The sequence below is a fragment of the Suricata suricatta genome, chromosome 14, assembly GCF_006229205.1.
Source record: "Suricata suricatta isolate VVHF042 chromosome 14, meerkat_22Aug2017_6uvM2_HiC, whole genome shotgun sequence".
Classification (NCBI taxonomy): domain Eukaryota; kingdom Metazoa; phylum Chordata; class Mammalia; order Carnivora; family Herpestidae; genus Suricata; species Suricata suricatta.
Genome location: NC_043713.1, coordinates 86,843,733 through 86,862,625, shown reverse-complemented (window position 1 = coordinate 86,862,625; position 18,893 = coordinate 86,843,733). Strand labels below are relative to the sequence as shown.

General features: G+C 58.9%; 1 protein-coding gene across 1 annotated transcript in view; it reads left to right on the top strand.

Annotated features, from left to right (window-relative positions):
- The window catches only part of SLC15A4 (solute carrier family 15 member 4), a 22,760-nt gene that overhangs the window by 248 nt on the left and 3,619 nt on the right, over positions 1-18,893 (top strand). The window contains exons 2-8 of the mRNA XM_029921634.1: positions 2-101; positions 4,784-5,079; positions 8,628-8,796; positions 9,112-9,189; positions 9,536-9,704; positions 16,792-16,947; positions 17,882-18,040. Of these exons, the coding sequence (XP_029777494.1) occupies positions 2-101; positions 4,784-5,079; positions 8,628-8,796; positions 9,112-9,189; positions 9,536-9,704; positions 16,792-16,947; positions 17,882-18,040 (1,127 nt within the window). The remainder of the gene's footprint in view (position 1; positions 102-4,783; positions 5,080-8,627; positions 8,797-9,111; positions 9,190-9,535; positions 9,705-16,791; positions 16,948-17,881; positions 18,041-18,893) is intronic.

Genomic DNA, 18,893 nt, shown 5'->3' with positions numbered 1-18,893 from the left:
CCTCCCGCTACTGCGCGCCCGCCGCGCTGACCGCGTTGGCTCTCGTGGGCCTGGGCGTGGGCGCCGTCAAGGCCAACGTCACGCCCTTCGGCGCCGACCAGGTGAGCGCCCGCGGGCGCGCCAGGTGCGCACAGGTGTGCGCCAGGGCGGGGGCCTGGGCTCAAGGGACTGGCTGCAGTGCGCGCTGGGGAGGGATGGGCACTCCTAGGGGGTGGCCAGCGGGCCCTGCCTTCTGGGAAGGGGCCTCTTGGGAGTGATGGCCCGGAGGCTCTAGGTGGAGGTCACTTCCATTTTGGGAAGGCTATGGAAGGTAGCAGCTGTCGGAAGAGCGTTCGGGGACAAGCCTCCAACAGGTGCAAAGGGCCTGGGGCCTGCAAGAGAGGGGGGGCCCCTGTTGCCCTCGCCGCTAAAGTGACAGTCATGCTGCAACACCTAAGTGAAATGTACCAAGTCGGCACAAACTGTACTCACTTAGAATCAAGTAAGCTTGTACGCCAAATACATTTAACAACGTCGGCGACAGCAAAACACCCAAAATGGAAGTGAAGAGAGGTGGTCGGAAGGGGCCGGGTCCCCGGAAGCTTTTAAAAGACTTGGAGGGGATGGGACTGTTGGCCTTCGGGTTGTGAGTTCAAGCCCCATGTGGGTGTAGAGGTTATTTAAATAAAACTAAAACAGACTGTGAGGTGTGTTCTGAGCACAGTAGGACGTCTTCGTGGGGACTGAGTGGGGAGATGATGCGATGGATGTGTGCTTCTGAAAGAGGGGCCTCTGGAGCAGGTGCGCCCGGCAGCTGTGGCCCAGCAGCCAGATCGAGTCTATTTCCTGTTTGGGCAGGGCCCACAAGCCAAGAATAGAACGGTTCTTAAGTTTTTAAGTGGCAGGGGGTAAAAAAGAGCGTTTTGTGACAAGTGAAAATTCTATGGAACTTGCATTTCAGTCTCTAAATAAAGCTCTACGTGTGACCTGCTGCTGGTCACACCCTGGCTGTGGTGCGGCTGCTTTCACGACGCACTTGCAGCCCTGGGCAGTTGTGACAGAGGCTGGAGGTCTGCTAAAACCTACGCTGTCACGCTCTGCCCCTTCCCAGAAGTTTGTGTCTGTGTGCAGCCCCGTGAGGGAAGTGGTGACCACAGGCGGACCAGGGAGGAGCCCGTGACACTGGCCGGGCGAGAGACAGGACTGAGGACGAGGTGGGCCCGGGCACACGAGTGAAGAGTACGGGTCTGGGATGAGTTGTGGACGTAGAGTGGGCAGGGACTGCTGGTGGGTCATCGGTGAGCAACGGGAAAGACGATGCCTCCATTTTTGTGCTGAATAACCGTGTGATTTTTACCGAGGGCTGGCTCTGCCCTGGGCCCTTATGCTTGGGAGTTTACGAGTCCACGTGACACCACCGTGGTCGCGCCCATTACACAGATGAGGAAACTGAGGCTTGAGACCTAAATCGATTGCCCAGAGTCACACAGCCAGTCCATGACGGAGCCAGGATGGGAGAGCCTGTCCTTTGAACCTGAGCCCCCCAGGCGCCCCGACATTAAGTTTCTTAGGTGTGATAATGGTCTGTGGTCGTGTAGAAGCTTCATTTCTAGTTTCACGTGAGGCGGAATGTCATCCTGCTGCGACTCGTACGTCACTCGGCCTGAAGAGTGTGTCATTTATGGGCGCAGAGGAAGAGGACTCGGGGTCTATGTGAAGGGAGCGCAAAGCGTCTGTTTTACTATTCCTTCAACTGTTCTGTAAGGTTAGAGCATTTCAGTACGACGCTGAGATGTCCCTGACCTGATGCACAGATAAGGTAGACGTGGGGCCTCCGTCCTGTGGAACGTCACCCAGCTGTCGGCGTAACCGCTGGTGGGTGCTGTGACGGGACGGATGTTGAACACACCGGGTCCGCTGAAGGACCCAGACATGAGAAGCCACATGTCCTTTGTATTCCGTTTCTGTGCAGATGCCCAGAAAGGACAGACCAAGAAGACTGCCAGGGCAGCGGTAGCCTGGGGCCCGTGGAGACGGGGTGGGAGGGGCCTCATGGAATGTGGACTTGACCGTGGCCGTGGTTGCCCAGTGGGGGTGGGCTGCAGACCACTGAGATGTACGTTTCAAAATGGGGAATCGCTTTGTGCGCGGACTGTATCGGGGGACGGGGCTGAGAAGGGAAATCTGGGCGCTGGGTGCCGGGCATGAAGCCGGCTGGGCAGTCCTCCAGGTGGATTAGCTCGTCAGCTCCTTGCTTTGAGGATGTCTACTTGTGTTTTTAAGGTGCTTGTTAGCTTCTCTGTCACTGTCCCCGTCCCCTGCCCCTGTACAGGGCCTTGGAGCACCTGGGGGGCAGATGCGCGGAGCCAGCCAGGGCAGCCAGTGCGGGGGAGGTCTGCAGCCTGGGACGGCAGGTGGGCCACCGAGGACCCCGAAGCCACGTGTCTGTTTCGCTGTGAGGCCCGCCAGCCCCTTACTCCTCCCAAGAGGCTAACCTTTTTCAGGGGCCACGACTGCCCTTTCAGATCATGAACTGACAGAAGAAAGATGATGAGAGGAAATGATACTTTTTTTTTTTCTGGAGGGGGAGCAAAGTTGCAGTCCTGTGCATTTTAAGGAATTTTTCCAACTCTGTCTGGTGTTTGATTCACTGTACACGGTTCTGTTCTTTTCACTGGGCTTTTCTGGATTGATTGCCGTGGCTCCTTCTGACCGGTCACATGAGAAGCTTGTTTACCCTCCCTGGGGAAGGGCATGAGCCCCTGAGCAGATGACGCTGCGATGTGACTAATAAGTGGCTGGCTGTGGGCTCGCCAGCTCAGGGCATGTGATTTGCAGTTTATAGGAGATAGTTTCCCATTTGTGGGAAAAAAAAATCACTGGTATGTGGTTATTTAGGGCCTCAGTAACAGGCGTAGATTTCTAAAGTCACATTGGTGAATTACACTCGAAAGTTCAAATCAGTTCACTGCCAAGTTCACACAGGACGATGTGTGCGGCGCTGCCCTAGGTGATGAAAAGGGTGCGATGTATTTGAACCCACACGTAGGCTGTCTGCGTTGATCGTAGATGCCGTGGAGCCTGGTCCTCTTCCCCTCGGGCCTGGCTGAGCTCCCCCACCCTCCACCGCTCCTCCTGGTTTTTATGTCCTCAGTTACATTTCTCTGTAACCATGTCTCTGCTTGCAAGTTGTCTTTCCTCTGGTCTGGGTCTAGGATAGGGTGCAATTCACGTCCGGTTTACTAACATGTATTTGCATCACGGCTCCGTGAAGAGCAGTCCTAGAAACTCGAGAAGTTCCCAGGACAGATCTCCAGTCTGTGCTCATGCCAGCCTTCGGGCTAGGACCCCTGTCCAGTTCTGACGTAGGCGGGGGACACGCGGAGGCTCCTGAGAACGGGTAGTTAGTTTACAGCTCGGATTCTCAGTTCAGGCTGGCGGTTCCCAGGTAGTTACTTGAAGCGGTTCTTGCCAACACGGTAGATACACTGTATCATCTTGGGTTAAAATATCTTTTTTCTTTGGGGTGGCAGTTTTGACTACTTTGTATCCGTACTTTGGTCTTAAAGCATAGAGGTTAAACTATCACATCAAGGTACAGGACTGCTACAAGATGCTCTTTTGTATCTGGCACTGGGTGGTATGGGCCCCCGTTGAGAACCTGCTGTGTTCTTTGGTAGTGTTACTGGAACAGAAATTAGCCTTTTCATGACTTGTAACTTAAGGAGGAGACAACAGAAGTTCCTAGGGCAGCAAGAGTACTGCAGTCAGTGTATGCAATCCAGCATGGACCATAGCTAGGAAGCTGATTTAAAAACCTCGAGGTGGGACACCTGGGGGCTCAGTCGGTTGAGCGTCTGACATCGGCTCAGGTCATGATCTCACGGTTTGTGAGTTCGAGCCCCACATCAGGCTCTGTGTTCACAGCTCAGAACCCGGAGTCTGCTTCAGATTCTGTGTCTCTCTCTCTCTCTCTGCCCCTCTCCTGCTTGTGCTCTGTCTCTCTCAGTCACTCAAAAACGAATAAACATTAAAAGTTTTTAAAAAAAGATAATAAGAACAGTGTGAGATCGACAGCTGGTTAGAGGAGGTGTTGGTGTGGATATGGAATCAAGGTGAGGAGAGAAGGTGTAGGGTGCCTGACCCCACATGGAGTGCCACCAGCTCTGTGGGAACCATTGATGTGTTCCTCTGAGAGTGTGGCCTGGAGCTCATGTCCAAGTTCAGGAGTGGAGGGGCTCGTGAGCCTCCCCCGGAGTCTCTCCCTTACCAGAGTCTCCGGGTTCCTCCGATCGCCTTCCTGACTTGAAAACAGCACATAGTTTTAGTTTCAGTCTGGGATTTCCTTGTCACCCTGGATTCATCAGGGCGTGGAGTTGTACAAAGGTGGTCCAAAACTTCCTGTGAACACCAGTCATCTGGAAAAGCATTTAAAATGCCGGTTCTGGGGCCCCAGCCCCAGAGGTGATAACTCAGTAGGTTGGGAATGCGAGTCTTGTGACTCCGCACTCCTGGGGGGCAATCCAGTGTTTCCAGAGCAGTGGTCCCAGAGAGTCCTTGGAGAAACTCGCCTGGGTTCTTGGGTTTCAGCATAATTAAGGGAAGCACGACCCAGAAAGTGCAGTAATTAACGTTACGGGGTGCCTTGCCGGGCTCCCCGAATGTCTCTGTATGCTCCATTTGGTGGTGGTGTTTCTTACAGGCTGCCGAGGTGACGGTGACCGTTGCAGACCCTTCCTTATACGGGTTTCTCACCCTTGAGGATGATCACGTTTTAAAGTCTGTTTCCTCCCTTTTGTTTTAGGTTAAAGACCGAGGTCCAGAAGCCACGAGAAGATTTTTTAACTGGTTTTATTGGAGCATTAACCTGGGAGCAATCATTTCGCTGGGGGGCATCGCCTACATCCAGCAGAACGTGGGCTTTGTGGCCGGCTACCTCATCCCCGCGGTCTGCATCGGGGTGGCCTTCCTGGTCTTCCTCTGCGGCCAGAGCGTCTTCATCACCAAGCCGCCCGATGGCAGCGCCTTCACACAGGTGTTCAGGATTCTGGTGTACTCCTGCCGGCCCCAGCAGCGGCCCGGGGAGCGCGGTCCGAGGGGGTGAGTGCTTGCCGGGCCGCGCTCCCAGCGCCCCGAGCGCAGCGCTGGCTTGGGTCTGGCGCGTGCTCACCGGGCGCGGGGCTCCGGGCCGGCCGCTTCCGCGTCTCACGTCCGCTCGAGGGGGATGTATGGTGCTGCCGGCTCCATTTGTTTTTTAACATTTATTCACTTATTTTTATTTTTTTAATGTTTATTCATTTTTGAGAGACAGAGTACAAGCAGGAGAGGGGCAGAGAGAGAGGGAGGCACAGAATCCGAAGCAGCTCCGGGCTCCGAGCTGTCAGCACAGAGCTTGACGCGGGGCTCGAACCCACAAACCGTGAGATCATGACCTGAGCCGAAGTCGGACGCTCAACCGGCTGAGCCCCCGGGCGCTCCGTGCTGTCTCCGTCTGAAAGGCAGGCCAGCAGCCCGATTCTGGGACTCATGCTTTCAGGGTTTAACTTTCACGCTGAGTTTCCTGCCCCCCGGTCCAGGTGGTGATGGAGACGGATGTTGGCAGAGAGCACAGGAAACACCCTATACGTCTTCTCCACATTTCCCCTTTTAGTTTATAAAGCTTTGAAATTCATTTGAATGAAAACTCAAGCAGTGGCTTACTTCGTATTGTACTCCCTAAACAGTGAGCTGCTTTGTCCGTCCTCTGGGTCAGCCGTGAGTGGTCGCCTGGGCCTCGCCAGCCACCGGCCCTGCAGCCCCTCTGAGCCAGAGGACGTCAGAGCAGAGTGCTGGGGGAGCTCCCTCGTCCCCTCTGCGTGGGGCTTCCCAGTTGTGGCACTGGAAGCCGCACACTGAGGTTCTGAGCGCTGGAAGTCCCATGTTCAGGGCAAGTCCCTGATGTTACTACGGAAAAGTCCGGAACTTAGTCCATGAAGGGAGCTCTGCCGTTTTGGGGTTTGTTATTGACGCATATGGTGCCTCCCTCTTCCTGTTGGTCCTGGAGTTCAGACGGCCTTAATCGAGCACGTCAGGACTGGGAGCATTCCGTCACCCTGGAGAAGTCCCCGGGACCCGCGGTGGGGAGTTTTCTGATCAAAGTGGGCACTCCTGGCGGGCCGGAGGCGGGCCTTTCAGCCACGAAGGGCTTTGGGTGCACTGGCCTCTCTGGAAGGTTCTGTGGACCACCCCCCACCCCCACCCCCCTGTGGCTGGTGGCTCTGGGCCATCCGCATGTCCAGTAGTGCCTCGCACGCCGTGGGTTTGGAGCCGCTCCAGAGGAGCTCTCGCACCCACCGCACCCCTGCCCCTCTGCCCGGGCTGCTCTGGCCCCCGCGTCCCTCCCCGCCCGTCCGGGGTTCTGACCTCTCAGTCCCGACCCCAGCCTGCGGCCTCACGTCCACAGGGGCCAGCAGGGGCTCCACCCACATGTGGAGTCGTCCGGTCGAGCCCTCATGGGGGTGGGGGGAACAGACCCACCCTTGTGAAGCCCAGGGCGCCGGTGTGGGTGGAGCCTGGTCCCCGTGGCCTCCCGGACGTTGGGGGTGCCCTGCACAAAGGGCGTGAAGAGAAAGATCCGGACTTTTACTTCAGGTTTGGTTTTGGGCGACAGGCGCGGGGAAGCTGGCGGTCCCGGCGGCTCTCCCGTCCTGCTCCCTCATGCACGGGTCCGAGCGCTGTGACCTTGCGCACGTTAATGACCGCGCGGGCCCACTCTCCCTCTTTGCACAGGGGACAGGGCGCATCTCACGGGGTCAAGGTGTGCACGTGTGCGTGGTGTGTGTGCGCGGCTGTCAGCGCGGCCCTGGCCTGCCGAGAGCCCGGGGACCGCCAGCTGCCTGGTCAGGAGGGGGACGAGCGGCTTCCTGCGGCACCATTCTCCTCCGGGAGCTCCAGCTTCCTTGTGCTGTAGGCCGATCTGACATGAAGATGACTTAATGCTGACTTTGCCTGAGAAATCCACGTACATCTGTGCGGTCATCACACTATGGGGGAGGAGTTCCGAGCCTGTTTGAGTTTGAGAATCTGAGAACGGGCAGCTTCCGCAGACGGCGGGGAGCACGCCCTGGGTTCTGTCTGTGCCCCAGGCCATCTGTGTCTGTCCTGCAGGCTGGGCCGTGTAATAACATGCTAACAACACGCACGAGTTGGGGACTCGTCGGCAGTGTCCAAATAGCGTAATGATGCAGAATAAGTAAGGTGACCAGCAACGTGTGAATGATTCCGTGTCTAAGAGTGGATCTGTCGTCTGACATTGACAGGATTTTAGAGAAACGCATGTCGATGTTCACTGATAGTGTCTGTGCTGGGAACCTAAGGACTCTACGTCTTCTTCTGGCCAAAAAATAAACTTGGAGAAGCTTAACGAATATTTTCTAATGAAAGTCTGAATAATATCTTTGGAAACTAGAGTTTCTCTTTGAGCGTGGTTTTCCTGCTTCTTTTCCCTCCGAGATAAGCTACCCACGGATGTGGGTAATGTCTCTGTATTCCTCGCTCCCAGCTGGAATGGACCGGACATGTCGTAGGTACTCTGTAAATATTTGTAGAACGGAATTCACCTTTCCTGTCCAAAAGTTGGCTAAAATGTGAAGTTCCAGTTTTTGGGTTTTTGGTCCTCTTGCCCCGAACGTTCAGGTTAAGAAATGTCAGTGTTATGAAAAAAGTCAAGGTTATGAGACAGAAATGACTTGAAGTTGTAGTAGGAACTCAGACTGGACGGTTTAGAAACTGGGAAGCAGACAGCTGCCGTTTATATCTGAGTCAGTCCCTGGATGGCAGTGAGTTATCTCCTGGTGTTTCTGGCTCCAGGGGTAGCTGGTCGATGAAACGCATTTTTCTGTTTCCCCCCTAATGACCTAAGAGCATCCACGTTCCTTAGAGTGTGCGGGACCCGCCCATTTTCCTACCACGGACAGCGCCCCCGAGTAAGTGGGCGGGTGCTGTGCTGGTGCCCGGCTGGAGCCCAAGGCCTGAGCCCGGAGCAGGGCCAGCACCCTGAGCAGGCGGGCGGTGGCGCCCCGGCCGTGGGCTTTGTCACACGGCGCGTTCCTTGCGCCCTCCGCCCGGCTTCCTCTGCAGTGGGGCCAGCAGGGGCATCTCAGTGCCTCCTAGGCTCGTGGTCAAGGTTAACGGGCAAGCGCTCGGTGCCCCCTGCTGCCAGGTGACCCCCTGCTACCGTCAGGACCCCAGCCCTCCGGGCAGGAACAGACCCCTGCCTCACGGCCACGTCGGGGCTGCACTCTGAGTACACGGCCTGGTTAGCAGCCTCAGTACTGTGGTCACCGGGGCCTCCCGAGTGAGAAGCAGCCCGATTCGACAGCCACACATTCCCACACGGCTTTGTCCACAAACACTGGCGCAGCGACGTGGCCGAGGTGGCGGCGGGAGCAGAGGGAGCGTGGGCCCCCCTCCGTGCGGGCGAGCCGAGCAGGGGGAGGCCGGGCGAGGCCCTGCCCGCCGCGTCAGCACCCCTGCGGTGCGAGTCAGCAGGCGATGGGCTGAAGGAAGGCACGGGTGCACAGCCAGCTGCCTCCCTGCCTTGAGACTCAAGTTGCTGCCGGCGCGTCCGGGGCTGGAAGAGAACTAACTCCTTCATTTTGTCTCCCAAGCGAAGGCGTTGGAGCCCTTCCGCACCCTTCTAAACACAGTCTGTTTGATTCATGTAAGAGGTCTCGCGGAGGGCCGTTTACGGAAGACACGGTGGACGACGTGAAGGCCCTTGTGAAGATCATCCCCGTCTTCTTGGCCTTGATTCCCTACTGGACCGTGTACTTCCAAGTGAGTGCGGACGGGGCGCCTCCCTCCTTCCCTGTGAGACGGGCGTGGGGCTGGCTCGTCCGTCCCCGATGCCCCCAGGGCCACGGTGGCCCTGCCGTGAGTCTCCGGGTCTTGGAGTCCCGCTGTCGCTGGTGGACCTCCCCTCTGCCGAGTTTGGTGTCACGAAACCCTTCCTCAGGAGAAGCTGAGAGCAGCTGCGCCCCTGGTGTCCAGGCCCCACCTTCGAGTTTCCTCTCTGTCACTTGTTTTTCGAAGTTGATCCCCGGAAGGCTGGCGCAAGGCCTCGCGCACTAACCGTCCCGCTTTCTCCCCCAGATGCAGACCACGTACGTTCTGCAGAGTCTTCACTTGAAGATTCCGGCCATTTCCAGCATCACCGCCACGCCTCACACGGTGAGAACCAGTGGGGTGCGGTGGACATGGTCCCCCAGAGCTCGTGTGGCGCACGGGGGCCTCCGCTGACTGTGGGCGGTGCTCCGTCGGCTGCGCGCTTTACCAGGTGGCGGACTAGCGTCAGCGCAACACCAGCGTCTTCTCCGCACTTTCCCCCTCCAGGCGCAGAAGAGCGGGCGCAGGGGCATCTAGAAATGAGTTTCGGTTCCAGTGTCGTGAAGTGGGGCTTTTTCCCTAGGCGGTTACACTTCGTAGGAGCGGGTTGTTCTGGGAGGACTTTCCGCGGTGGACGTGAGTTGCGGGGTCCCGCGCCCCTCGGGGAACAAAGCTTGTCCGTGTGTTCCAGTTCCCGGCGGCCTGGCTGACCATGTTCGACGCGGTTCTCATCCTGCTCCTGATCCCCTTGAAGGATAAGCTGGTGGACCCCGTGCTGCGGCGGCACGGCCTGCTCCCGTCCTCCCTGAAGAGGATCGCCGTGGGGATGTTCTTCGTCATGTGCTCCGCCTTCGCCGCAGGTGAGGAGGCGACTCCGCGCCGTCCCCGAGCCTGGACCCGGCAGCCCGGTCCCGCGGCCTGTGCGCCGGGAGCAGAGCGTGCCCGGGCGGCGTGGCCGTGGGTGCTGTTCCTTTCCCGGCTGCCGCTATGTTTAAGGTTTCCCCCCAGGCTCCGCCACTTTCCTTCCAGAGCCACAGCCAGTCACGGGCTGGGGGTGACCCGGCCGGGGCCACGGAGGCTCGGGGTCCCCCTGCCGATCGAGCTTTTGGAAAACTGTCGATGGCTGAGTGGATGAATGTCGGATTCACCGTCAGCGTTGACGTTAGGTCCTCTCGTTGGTTCAGCCTAGCCCGGTCCCTGGACTTTTATGTGACATCGTGTGTGCGTTTTGTGACAAGAAAGGTTTATCAAACACAGGTTCACGACCAGCCGCATCCCCTAGGAAGAAGCAGATTGAGAGCTAATGCCTACAGTATCCCAGCACTGCGGGGGGGGGGGGGTCCTTTGGGGGCGTCCTTGTGTTTCCCTGATTCTGTTCCCAGAACAGAGGCAGGAGTACCTTCCCCGAGGCCGCGCTGTCGCCGACGGTCTCCCCTCGCTCCGGGTTTCCTCCTTTGTGAGCACTTGGAAGTCACTGAGCCGTCGGCCAGCCTAGTTACGTAACAAGAACAGAAAAGCTGATATTCCTGAACCAACATGTATCACCCGGTGTTAGGAGGAGTTTAACGCGAGGCCCCGCTGAGGCGCAATTTCATATTCTCCGGCAGCGTTTTCCCGCAGCCTCCGTGCACTGTCCCCAGAGTGAGCATATTGATATAGTACTTAATAGGTTTAAGGAAATGAGTCCCTAGGCTTAAGAAATCTATATTCCAGGGACCGGCACATTTTAGAAGACAATTAGGCTTTCTCTTGATCAAACAGATAATTAAATCGAGGTTGTGTCTGAATGAAGTTTTTACTGTGTGCCTCCTTTATAATTCTGTTTCTCTCCCAGTCCTGCGGCACACGCGGAAATAATCAAGAGCAAATAAGAACTAAATTACCGGGGGCTCGAATTGCAGGTCTCATTAAGTGGGGTCAGAGATCATCGGGCCGTCTGGGGTCACGGAGCTGCCGGGAGACGGTGTCTGTGGGCCCGGCTCCGCTTCGGCCTCTGCAGCTCGCCTCTGTCCCGGCCTTGGGGAGCCTCCGTGTGCCACGGCCACGCTGGTCACGGGCTGGGGGGCACTGTGTTCTGTCCCTCTGGGCAGGGAGGGGTCCTCAGTTTTCAGGCATTTCCTAGCAGATTGTAGGTTCAATTTTTTTGTTTTCTTTGTTTAATTTATTTTTGAGAGAGAGAGAGACAGACTGAGCAGGGGAGGGGCAGAGAGAGACGGAGACACAGAATCGGAAGCAGGCTCCAGGCTCTGAGCCGTCAGCACAGAGCCCGATGCGGGGCTAGAACCCACGAACTGCGAGACTGTGACCTGAGCTGAAGCCGGACGCTCAACTGACTGAGCCACCCAGGCGCCCTGGGTTCAGGCTCCTTTAATACCGTCTCCTCTTTCGTTTTGATTACCGGCGGTTCAGTTTCTGGGGACGTGCGGAGCACCGTGGAGGGCCCTCCGGTGGTCTGTGCGCGTGTTTGTGTGGGAGGCTGCAGGCAGGGGGTGACCCGGGGACCCCAGAGGACGCGGGGTTGGCCTGGCCGTTCCGCCAGGCACCTTGCTGTGCGTGGCCGCCCGCGCCCCACACCCCTCGCCCCGCGAGTGTGGCCCACGGCCCTGAGGCGTCCGCTGTGCTTGTTCTGAGCGGGCGTGGAAAGGCTTTCTTCGCCCCGTGGCCGGATGCTGGGGGGGGGCGGCCTCGGGGTCGCTGTGCAGACGGGTTAAGTCTCGTCCTCGGCTCCGGCAGTTTGTTAGCCGCCGCGTGAACGGGCCCGCGCCTCACGCAGCTTCCAGCTCCGGCGAGTACAGACCTGAGACTATTACAGCAACCCAGGATTTAATAGAAAGGGAACTGTTTAGCCTTTGACCTTCCTCCCTTCTCCTGTAACCTTCCGCTTGGTGCCCTGCCTGCTGGTAACAGTGTTTTCTCCCGCGTCCTCAGATCGAGGAGGCAGCCGAGGGCTTTGCGCAGTGTGCGTCGGAGAAGGGAAGTCAGATTTCCTCTCCCCCTCACAAATCGGGTGTGTGTTCCGTAGTTACTGAGGCATGGCTGCTCACGGAGGAGGGGAGGCGTGGAAGCATAGAGAAGGAAACGGAGGCGGCTGTAACGCCCCGAGGGCCCTGGCTCCCGGGGCGGCGTGAGCCCCGTCCTGTCGGTGTGCCGTGCCCACGCACCTCCCGGCGGTTTTGCAGAAATGAAACCCTCTTGTGCAGCCTGATTGGAGCCTGGTGAGAAGAGAGAAGTGTAAGGAAAACCGTAGAGTGTTGTAAAGGCTGTGCATGTTACGTAGAAGGAAGAAAACCCCCAAAGTACAGATGAGCCATCGCACGCGCACGTGCACACACACAGGTTTAAGGACCCATCACTCCGCCGCCTACGGAATTCTGTAGTCACACTTAGCAGGTGCCGGGGAGACCGTTCTGTGTGGCACACGGCAGACAGGCGTACGTTTCCTTTGTCACACACTCTGAAGAGCCCAGAAGGGGCCTGAACGCCCTCCAGGGTCCGACGCCCATCCGCAGCCTCCCCTGCTGGGTGTTTAGGGCTCTTGTTTTCGCTGCCGTGGTCGTTGCCACAGTGGAGTTTCCATACTTTTCAAATGCTTAGAAGTGTAATCATGGCTTCCTTTGAAGGCTTTTGACAGTTTGACAGAGTTGTGTCCCGGGAAGGCAGTGACCCCGCCTTCGCCCCAGGCTGTCCGGCCGCTGCCACCCCCGGCTGTGGGACTGTGTCGCCCAGGCGTGGGCGGGAGTCCGTGCACAGACTCCAGGCCCAGAGAGCGTCTGAACCGGGGGCGAGCCAGCTGAGGGCCTTTTCCCGGGTTGCAGCTTCCGTAGGTTAAGGACCCCTGGTCCGCAGGCTTCTAGGTCACAGTATCACATAGTCAGTCCGTGGGCGTCCCAAACGCACAGAGAAAGCCGGGAGACCGCAGTCCCCCCCAGATCCCACCAGCCAGGGACCACCACGTCCTGTCTTCCCGAGCATTTGTTGGAGCTGCGTTGTTTTTCCTTAGTAAACAGAAAGGAAACAAACCAGCCCCATCTGTAACCCATTCTCGTATGCCAGATGCGCTCCGTGTTCTGTGGCGCCTGCGCGTTCCGTCCCGGCTTTCCACGGCTGCGTGCCTCTCCGCCGTTCCACGCCCGGCCGTGTTCTGAGCCAGCCTTGCCGCACCAGTGGGGTTTGAGCCCGGGACTCGTCAGGCACACTGCACACACTCCGTTGTCCGTCCACGGGTCTGCGCTGGGGTCACCACCCACTCTGCTCGGTCAGCACCCCTCAGTCCCGATGCCCCGAACGGCTGAAACACGGTGTGTCTTCACGTGAGTGCGCACTGTGGTGGCGATGACCGCCCCCAACCGTCAGTCCCCGTGTTCTGTGTACACGCTGTGCGCTGCGCCGCTTCCACTGGGCTCGTCCTTGCCCCGAGGACTCGCGGTCCACACCTTCTTCTCGGGAATATTCTTTCCAGTTTCATCATTTTCCCATTCACTTTATGATGGTGTCTCACGGTTCTCCACACGGCCTCGCTTCCGGCTCTGCACACTTTGTTCGCACAGTGTATTTCTGCTTGCTCTCGTACAGGGTTTAACCCTGAGTTTCAGTGAATTCTTTTCAAATGGCCACCGGTTGCCTTCCGATCACGTGGTTCTCCTGCCTGCAGGTGGTTCCCGCCCCGTCTCCCTGTTGGCCGGCGTGGCCTGGCTGTGGGGGAGGGGGCCCCCTGGTCCAGTGGGGGCGCCTGCAGGGCCGCCCAGCGGGAAGCTTGGAACTTGAGTTTCAGGTACACGTTGCTGATGATGCTACATTTGTAGTTCACGTTTTCTGAGTATTGTTGGCAGGAGTGAACGCTGAGCTCCCCTCAGGTTACGTGTTCTGGTTTCCAGGAGGATGACATGTGTGCCCCGCCCGGGGATGGTCGGTTGTGGTGTTTGTTTCTGTGAACTTCGTGACGTTCGCCCCTACATTTCTGACACGGGTCTGCCCCCATGTCGAGAGGTGACAGGGCGCAGCTCTGATTGTGCGGTGTCTGCTGTGCTGTGGACCCGTGAGGGGGGCGGGGCACAGACCCCCAGATCCTGTGGGCAGGAGAGCGTGTCCACGGGGGCGGGTCCTCTGCTCCCCGGAGCCGGGTCTTTGCCCGGGAGCCCCACGAGCCCCACGCTCCCTCAGGGGACGTGGATGACGTTTTCCCCGTTTCTCAATTTTGCGCAAATTGCATTTTCTTTGAAATCCCTTATGCTGTTTTTTTCTAATGTTCTGAGTAAACCATCCCTTTTATTGAGTTTTAGAAAAATTATTAGACTGGAGGTAAATGCAGTCTTTTAAGTAAAGCTGCTGGGTTTTCTTCCTTATTTCCGGTTTTGTGTATTATGTGCTCTTTCTCTTTTAAATTAGGTTTTTGCCAAAACTGTTTGTGTTTTATGGTTGTTCCATAGACATATCTCTTGAATTTATCAGTTTCACTTTCTCCCTGTTTTCTCTTAATAGAGAACAATGAAGCGATGCATTTATGTTGCTTACCTTGGGTTTGTTCTGTGACTTTCTCTCTCCTGCGTTCGACTCCTCATTTACTTTTGCTGTTTCCTGTTTGATGGTGGAAAATGGGGAATGCTATGAATTTGCCCGTCGCTGCCGCCTGGTCAGCTGTGCTTGGGTTTGTGGTACCGTCTCTCGTTTTCTCAGGATATTGAAGCTGGTTTTTATATCCGTAGGATCCAGGAGTCACTCCAGGGAATCGCTCCCATGGTGTTGGTGTTAACCCGTTGGTTAACGAAGCCTAGTTGTGTTGTGGGTCTGGGAGAGGCCAGGCCTCATGACTCCCGCTCTGGGGGCTGGATAGGACGGCTCAGTGCCTTCAAGGGCCTGGGGCCACACGGGTGAGCACACGGTCCAGGAACACGGACCCCAGAACTCCGTGTGGGCCTCCCGGAGTGACCCCGTGAGCCTGACCGTTGTGTCCCCTCCGTCCAGTGAGGCCTGAGCTCTGGGTCTCCAGACTGCAGCCTTTGCCCCAAATGAAGCCTTACCTTTTGTCTGCTTGCCGTGACGGGGGCTGGGCGAGGCGTGTGTCTGTCTGGTCGTCCCCGTGTTCCCAGCAGGTGACGCTGTTTCCCTCGCTCTCCTCTTCTCCGGGGCTAAGTGCTCAGCGGGCCCCGTGGTCGGGAGCCAGTGCGCGGGGCCCCTGAGCGCGGGCGTGAGGCCCAGAGTTAGCGCGGCTGGTGGTGAGAGAGCTCGGCGGGGGCTGCATGCGGCCTCTGACGAGCGGGTGCCTGGCGTCTGGGGGGCGGCCGGCACGGGCTGCCCGTTGGCGCCCATTTGTGACTTCCAGTGTGTTGCTCGCATCTTTCTTCTGCCTGTGTCACCGGGCGTCCCCTGTCCCCGCCCTCCTGCCGGCCGGTGGTGCCATGGCCGGTCCTCCCCCCACCCTGGGCAGTGACCCTGGTCCCACACCCGTGGGCTCACGTCTGGACCTGTGCAGAGACACGTCCTTCACTGAAGGGTCTGCCACGCGGGATGTTCCGGCACCTTCCTTCGTGTCATGTCGGCACTTCCTTGTTGTTTCCCGTGGTTAACGCTGATGGCGGGGTCGCCCCCCCCTCCCAGAAGAGCATTCACCCGATTTCTCATGTCCCCGCCCGGCCCGTCGCCCGGGGCCCCTGGCCAGCGCCCCTCGCCCTGGCCTGCTCTCCCGCGGTCTGCGTGGTGTCCACGTCGTCTTGCTGAGACCACGAGCAGGCCTTGTCCCACAGCGCACTGTCACACCTCTGCTCGCGCGTCCCCAGTGGTGCCCCGCCCCTGATGTGCACGCACGTCCCTTGAGTGTCCAGCCTCCCTGTGGAGAGGAGAGTTTTCCGGCTTCAGTTTTCACGCTGGGACTCGTTGGAAGGGTCCTTCCCTGCACACCCCGCTGCACTGGAATTGCTCCAGAACCTTCCAGCTGCACACTGGCAGCCGGCACCGTGACCTTGCAGTCTGAGGGGAACCTCGTCCGACCACAGGAAGCCAGGCACTCTGGGTAATGCTGCTGCCCGCGGCCCCGCCCGGAGGACTCTGTCACTTGTGGCTGAGGCACCAGCACGCCTCCGACGCCCTGTCCCTGCAGCTGGACGGCCCTGCACCTGCCGTTCCCGCCAGAGGGCGCCGTGTGGGCCCGGGGTCGCAGGGGTTCCCCGAGGCAGCAAGCGGAGGCCTCCCCGCCCCCCCGTCGCCCCTTCCGTGCTCTCAGCTGGGGGGCGGCGCCAGAACGCAGCTTCCGCCCGCCCTGGCTGGAGCGGAGCCCCCTCGTTCTCGGGTGTTAGATACGGCCGGGTTCGCACACTTGTCAAACCCGTCGTTAGTTCCTTCGTGGGTTCTGTGGGAGCAAAACTGGGGGCCTGTCCAACCTCAGAACGTGGTGCTACAGCCGTTCTTCCTAGGGCTCTGCGCGTGAGTGTGGGTGTGTGCACCCGTGTGTGCGCCTGGGTCACAGCGAGTGGCTGTTTGTGCTCTGGGCTTGTCTTCCAGGGTCTCTGTTGCGCGTGGTGAGGGCCCGGGAGCGGGCGGGACCACGGGGCTGAGGGTGGCCGTCCCTGGTGGTGGCAGGTCATAGTCGTCAGGACGATAAGTCAGCGCAGCAGACGAGGGAAACGCCTTCTGACACGGGGCGCGTGGGCACTCCCGCTGCAGCGCTGCCGAGCTTGGCACGCGCATCTGTTAGAAACGGAAGGGGCACCGGGGGGCCAGCCTGGCGCTGGAGGATTAGACCCACGTGTGGGCCTGCCGTGTGAGGCGTGTGCAGCCTGGGAGCTGTGTGTGACTCAGTCGGTGTTTTGAGTGGGACTCGGGGAACGCTGTGGCCCCGGGCCTGTGCCTGCGCCTGCTGTTCAGACTGATCAGCAGTCACCGCGAGCCCGTGGTTTTTAGTTTAATTGCAATGTTAATGAACAGACGTTTTATTAACCTACTTATGAATTCCAGGGATTTTGGAAAGCAAAAGGCTGGACCTTGTGAAAGAGAAAACCATTAATCAGACCATCGGAAAAGTCGTTTACTACGCTGCCGACCTGCCCATATGGTGGCAGGTCCCCCAGTACGTGCTCATCGGCGTCAGTGAGATCTTCGCCAGCATCGCAGGTGAGGCTTCTCTGAGGTGGGGGGGGGGGCGGGGCGTGTCCCCGTGTCACAGCAAGGACGCGGGGACAGCGTGTTGCCTTCGCGCAGAAGGACACGAGGGTCTCCTTCCCGGGCGGAAGACCGGGCTTCCCAAGGGCGTTCCCATGGCATTTGTCCACTGCCTCGGGGACCGGGGACGTCCCCGGTCAGGCGCTGCCTGAGCCCAGCTCTGCGGTTACGCCGTGGCCGCTGCAGAGCTCCGGGCGCGGTCACGGCGTCTCGCATGCTCAGCCGGCCCCGTGACGGAGGAGGCAGACCTCTCCTGTCCTGGGAGTGAGCTTCGGGGGGGTGTGGACAAGTGCGTCCTGTGCAGACCTGTGTCTGGCCGCTGGGAGGGTGGAGCGGGCGAGAAACCATCGACAGAGCCGGAGGGGCTGCAGGGGGTGTGGGCGGGGGCTCCCCCTCCTCCCCTCCCCCCGGACTCCCGCAGGATTGGCTCAGGATCCGGGAAGGATGTGAATCAAACCTCCATCTACACTACAGATCTCCACATCTAGTTATAAAACCTGAACTTACAGACGTTTCTGTCGAAGTGACTCTAGAGCATGTCCCCGTTGAGGCGGAGGCTTACCCAGAGCCCCCAGCTCAGTGCCCGTACCTCGTCGTCAGGCCCCGCTCGGTTGAGAGTGGAGAAGTTGGATCTGTAACTGCGTCCTTCCCATCGGATCCATCCCGAAATCCGAGGGCTGGCAAGGCCAATGATCCCTTCAGTCTGAGAGCGGGGACTGGACGTTTTGCCCCTGGCGGGAAGGACTGTCCTGGAGGAGAAGGGGCCCCGAGTGTCCTTGACCTTGTGCTGAGTACGCTCCTCTGAGCAGGGCAGGGAGCTGCCGCCCAGAGCCCCCCCGGGGCCCGAGCCCGCCCCGCCCCTCACGCAAACAACCCTGTGTTCCAGGTCTGGAGTTCGCCTACTCGGCGGCCCCCAAGTCCATGCAGAGCGCCATAATGGGCCTTTTCTTCTTCTTCTCCGGCGTCGGCTCGTTCGTGGGCTCCGGCCTCCTGGAGCTGGTGTCCCTCAAAGCCATCGGCTGGATGAGCAACCACACCGACTTCGGTAAGGGCCCCGCCGGCGGCTGGCAGAGCCCGGCGCCCACGCACCCACGGGCCAGGCATCTGAGCGTATGCGGCCGCATTAGCCAAGGTCGTGTTAGGGGAGGTGGGCTGCCCGGGGGCTGCCGGGAGCAGTTCCTGGATCAGCGTGAGACCCCCCCACACCTGATCTCCTTCATCCTCCCCAGGCTCCCGAGGCCCGGAGAGCCGCTCTCTGTCCCGGGGGCCCTGGGGCGTCTTTGACCTGTAGACTGCCTTGTGGGCCGGGGTCTTGGTGACGCGAAGAAAACCTGGAGCACAGGGTCCCTGCGTGCCATGGCTCGTGCTTTCCCTCTGTTCCCCGGCAGGACCTTCACGTTTTCTCTCCCCGTGACCTGTCACGGTGGGATTTTACAGCTCACGCGAGCAGGTGGCATCTTGGGCGCTGAACAGAGTCACTCAGAAAAGCCCAGAGTTTTGTTGTTTTCAGATTTATGGTGACTTCTAAATGCACACGGGAGATGAAGAATGGTTCTTCCCTTTTGTGTCACGTTCTGACTGTGAGAACAGCTTTGTCACCTTTTCTCGTGTGATCTTGCAGCATTCACTCAGGTCCGCGCTCTTAGCCACCATCAGGTCCTAAATCCCCCTAAAGCTCTGGGGAAGGCAAGGGGACTTTTTTCCAGAAATTACGGAATTCTACAGTCCCTTCACTGACTCAGTGAAAATTTTCCATCCCAAGGGGTGAGCGCAGGCCTATGAGGTCCCAGTGTGGCTTCCAGAAACCCAGGCGGTCGGTGTGGACCCTGGGGTATGGACCCTGGGGCGTGGGCCCATGGGCGTGGACCTGGGGCGCGGGCCCTGGGGCGTGGACCTGG